Source organism: Austrofundulus limnaeus, unplaced genomic scaffold (assembly GCF_001266775.1).
Source record: "Austrofundulus limnaeus strain Quisiro unplaced genomic scaffold, Austrofundulus_limnaeus-1.0 Scaffold304, whole genome shotgun sequence".
Taxonomy (NCBI): Eukaryota; Metazoa; Chordata; class Actinopteri; order Cyprinodontiformes; family Rivulidae; genus Austrofundulus; species Austrofundulus limnaeus.
In genome coordinates, this window is record NW_013952706.1 from 205,080 (window position 1) to 210,089 (window position 5,010).

Sequence of the window (5,010 nt, forward strand, 5' to 3'; positions counted from 1 at the left end):
CACACACACACACACACACACACACACACACACACACACACACACACACACACACACACACACACACAGTAATAACTCACCAGCTGACAGATGTCGACAGAGTAGCTGTAACTTCGACCTGAAGGCCTTCACGTGGTCAAACAGCTCTGTGATGATCTGTTCTTTTCCCTGAAGCTGAATATTCAGGATGTTGAGCTGCTCAGTGATGTCCACCATAAAAGCCACGTCACAAAACCACTTGTCATCTGAGGGGACTTGAGTGTCRCTGTTCTTGCTTTTAAGAAACTCCGTGATGGCATGACGCAGCTCAAAAAATCTTTTGAGGACTTTCCCTCGGCTCAGCCACCTCACCTCTTGGTGGTACAGCACATCTTTGTATTCTGAATCCACCTCCTCCAGAAGAGCCCTGAACTGTCGGTGTGAGAGAGCTTTTGAGCGTATGCAGTTTATAATTGCAACAACGCTGCGCACCACGTCCCCCAAACCAAGTGATTTGGCACAGGGTTGTTCTTGATGAATGATGCAGTGGTATTTTGCCACCTTACCTCCGCACTGGGCAACCTTCTGAGAAACTAGCATGGCGAGACCTGCTTTCCTCCCAGCCATGGCAGGTGCTCCATCTGTCGTTATCCCGACCATTTTGTCCCAGCTCAGCCCATTCGTATCCAGCACGTGCTCAACTGCTGCAAACAAATCTTCACTTTTTGTTGTGTTGCKCAGTGTTTCAAGTCCAGCCAGCTCCTGTGTAATCTCCATATTTTCATTCACTCCTCGTATGAAAAGCAGAAGTTGCGCCGAGTCCGAAACGTCCGTACTCTCGTCACACGCCAAAGAAAATGCAACAAATTCCCGGGCTTTATCCTTAAACTGCTCCTTAATGTCACGAAACATATCCTCAATGCGACGTGTCACAGTATTTCGGGAAAGGCTGATTTGAGAAAAAGTTCTCACTTGAGACGGGCACATAAACACTGCAGCTGTGGACAGACACTCCTTAACAAAATCCCCCGTTGAAAAAAATCTTCCAGTCCGGGCAATAAGCGCAGAAATCTCAAAGCTGGCCCGTGTCGCACTGTCCTGGGCTGCCGAGGGCCGTGYAAGAGCACCTTGTTGAGAACAGAGTTTAGCTAACAAGTTTGCGGTCTTGTTTCTTCGCGCATCACCTTGGTACTGTGAAAACGCTGGATGCTTCGTCTCATAGTGACGACGAATGTTGTACTCCTTTATAACAGCAACAGACTGATTGCAGATAAGGCAGATGGCTTTAGCGTTAATGTCTGTAAAAAATATTCTTCCTCCCAAGACTTTTTGAAATGTCTTTTGTCTGTGTGCCACATACGATGTGGTTCCATGTTGGCGCTTGTTTAAGCTAGCAGCCAATGTGTTAGCTGCCCCTTATATAGTCATTGGGATGCGTTCAAGGACGATCGGAAATGGTATATATGAACGGAATGACCTAGTAATTAGGCCAACAGCTGGCGGGCCAAAACAAATGGCTTGGCGGGCCAACTTTGGCCCGCGGGCCCCACTTAGGGCACCTCTGCGTTAGGGGCTGAGGCGAGAATCATTGAACCAGGGGACAAGAACAAGGTCGGGATCAAGAGGCAAAAACGAGACATGGATGAAAAACGCTGGAGAACCACAGGCAAGCTGATGAAAATCTGGCAGTGAACTGGAGAGTGAGACTGGATTATATACTGCAGGAAACAGGTGAGTGAAATGAGCTTGATTAGGGTTTCTATGAAGGGAGGGGCAAGAGCAATGAGCAGGAGCTGGATGTGAGCTGTAAGGCTGGGAACAAGACTATGAGGAGAAACTGGAACATGAAATAAGATAATAAAACTAAACTGAGGCATGATCTAGGCAGACAGGGACAGAATCATAAAAACTGTGAATTACTGAGCCTTTGTCTAATCAAAGAAGAAATTAAAAAATATGCTTTTGCAACATATTATTCCATATGTTGCTATAAATATCTGAGAAAGATTTTCTTCAAACACGACATCCTGGTGCATTTCAAATCTAACAGGACCCTCAGACAGAGGTTGGTCCATCATGAGGACAAAACTCCCTAAACCCAAACTGACCAGTGTGGTGTATGCAGTTCAGTTCAGCGAGGAATGTTAAGACCTCTCTATTGGCAGAAGTAAATAATCACTGTTCAGATGCATGACTCAACACAGGAGAGCCAGCCCTTAAGACCACTGTGCACCTACACCCTGAAGAATAAGGGACCCTTCCTGAAAGCTTCGGGAAGAAGAAGATGGAGGAACAGCTCCAACAAAACAAAGTTCGAGAGGTCTGGAGAAACATGAATACAATCTCTGGCCTCTTCAGGGACAATGGAGGAGCCATAAGGCCTACAGATCAGGGGTGGGCTAATGACCTGAATTTGTTTTTCAATAGGTTTGACTCTGGCCCATTGGCCAACTCCCCCACCACCCAGCTCCCAACTAGCCCCCACCATATGCTGCTCCCCCACTTTCTACTTCCTGCACTCTCCTCACCCCCACCAACAACAGAACCAGCCCCACCTATCACTCCAACCCAGCCTCACATTCACCTCACACCTGATCAGGTGAGAAGTCAGCTCAGGAAAACAAAGATCAGGAAGGCAGCAGGACCGGATGGAATCAGCCCCAGACTGCCCAGAGACTGTGCAGACCAGCTCTGTCCGGAGGTCCTGCATATCTTCAACCTGAGCCTGAGTCTGTAGAGAGTTCCCTGATCTGTGGAAGACTTCCTGAATGGTTCCAGTGCCAAAGATCACACATCCCAGGGAGCCCAACCACTACAGACCTGTGGCTCTGACTTCTCTTCTGATGAAGACCATGGAGAGGCTCATCCTCACCATCTTTGTTCTGTGGTGTGCCCAGCACTGAACCCTCTGCAGTTCGCCCACCAGCCCGGCATCAGGATGGAGGATGCTGTCATCTACCTGCAGCACCGATGTCTGTCTCACCTAGAGCAAGCAGGAAACACTGTGAGAGTCATGTTCTTTGACTTCTCCAGTGCTTTCAACACTATCCAGCCTGCTCTGCTGAGAGGGGAGCTGGAGTGGAGAGGCAGCTGACAGCATGGACCATCGACTACCTCACCAACAGACCACAGTATGTGAGGCTCCGCGACTGTGTGTCTGATGTGGTAGTCTGCAGCACGGGGGCACCACAGGGCACTGTCCTCTCACCCTTTCTGTTCAGTCTGTACTCGTCAGACTTCAGGTACAACTCGGACCACTGCCACCTACAGAAGTTCTCAGATGATATGGCCATCACTGGATGCATTTCAGATGGGAATGATGAGGAATACAGGGGGGTCATCAGTGACTTTGTTGGCTGGTGTGAGACCAACGCTCTCCAAATCAATGCCAGCAAGATGAAGGAGATGGTTATAGACCTCAGGAGGATGCCACACCCGACAGCACTGATGAAGATCCAGGGAAAAGACATTGAGACAGTGGACTCTTGCAAGTACCTGGGTGTTCACCTCAACAACAAGCTGGACTAGACTACGAACACAGACGTCCTGTCTAAGAAGGGCCAGAGTCGACTCCACCTGTTGAGGAGACTGAGGTCCTTCGGTGTCTGCAGGACTCTGTTAAAGACATTCTACGACACGGTGGTAGCATCTGCCCTTTTCTATGGAGTGGTCTGCTGGGGGGCTGGATGTACCAAAAGGGACAGGAATAGGATGGACAAACTGATATGGAGGTCAAGCTCAGTGCTGGGATGTCCTCTGGAACCTGTGGACGGAGCACTTCCGTAGGTCATTCATTCCAACTGCAGTTAGACTGTATAACACATCATGATGTGTTCAGTCACTTGGACAATTCAACTACACTGGCATCAGTAATACGCACCTGCATATATATTCATTTATGTACTGTACCAGGTATATGTACATTGTTATATATCACGAGTATAGTGGTTTTTGTTTTTCTTTTACTTATCTTTCTTTATTCTATCTCACCCTGTCCTGTTTTGAGCTGCTGCAATGTGCAAATTTCCCCACTGCGGGATCAATAAAGTTTTATCTTATCTTATCTTATCTTTTATGGGTAACCAACTTGTTCATGTTAATTTTATTTTATTTTATTTTACTGTTATTTAACCAGGCAAGTCCCATTGAGATCTCAGATCTTTTTTTCAAGGGAGGCCTGGGCCTGAAGGCAACACATTGTACATGTTTTTGCGGGGTGGGGGAAACTGGAGCACCCGGATAAAACCCACACAAGCACAAGGAGAACATGCCAGCTCTGCACAGAAAGATCCCAGGTCCGAACCAGGGATCAAACCCAGGACCTTCTTGCTGTGAGGCGTCAGTGCTAACCACTGAGCCGTCATGCTGCGTACACGTAACATAAAAAACCTTTCAACAATGACACTCCATTTTCTTTTAAAGACCTTGTTCCACATTTTTATAAGCCCACTGAAGGTGGTTATAGCATGATATAGTCTCCTTCCATCCAACTGTTTTATGTCCAGACCATGGTCTGTGCTGACAAGATAATTTAATGAAACTTAAGGGGCAATATCATTTAAAAGCAACTTTTTTTGAGCTATACATCACAAAGTTATCCCCTCATCAAAAACATACCCAAACTGTTGTTTTGACTCATTCATGCACGTTTGAGAAATCCTGTACTGTCCTGAGGCAGTCATTCAGAAGAACAGAAACATCTGGTTGACCCTAGAACCACCTTTTAGGTGCAGCTCCTCCTCAGGGCTGTGTCTCCAAGCTGAGTTTTCGCATAACAGAGCATGCCTCCTCTGTGACTCCTGCAAGCTATCAGCAGCAACAATTAGCAAACAAATACCTGGTGAAACTGTGAGTCGGCTGAGCTCATGATACTTCTCAGTCCGGTCCTTTTCGGATTAAAAAAATGCCTTTGAAGAAATGTACTTTCGGAGGCCAAGGATAACACAGTCTTTAAGAAATGGTTAGACTTCATTTTGGAAGTAACCCTCCAATGAAAAAAAAAATATATATACATACATATATATATATATA

The 5,010-nt window shown here is 46.7% G+C and overlaps 1 protein-coding gene across 1 annotated transcript; it reads right to left on the bottom strand.

Moving 5' to 3' along the window:
• Positions 1–54: 54 nt before the first annotated feature.
• Positions 55–1,425, bottom strand: LOC106526998 (general transcription factor II-I repeat domain-containing protein 2; the record flags this gene model as incomplete). The annotated part of the gene is given in 1 exon segment (XM_014021748.1): positions 55–1,425. A coding segment is annotated over 1 exon segment (912 nt), but the record flags the coding sequence as incomplete, so codon positions are not given.
• Between the last annotated feature and the right edge of the window lie 3,585 nt (positions 1,426–5,010).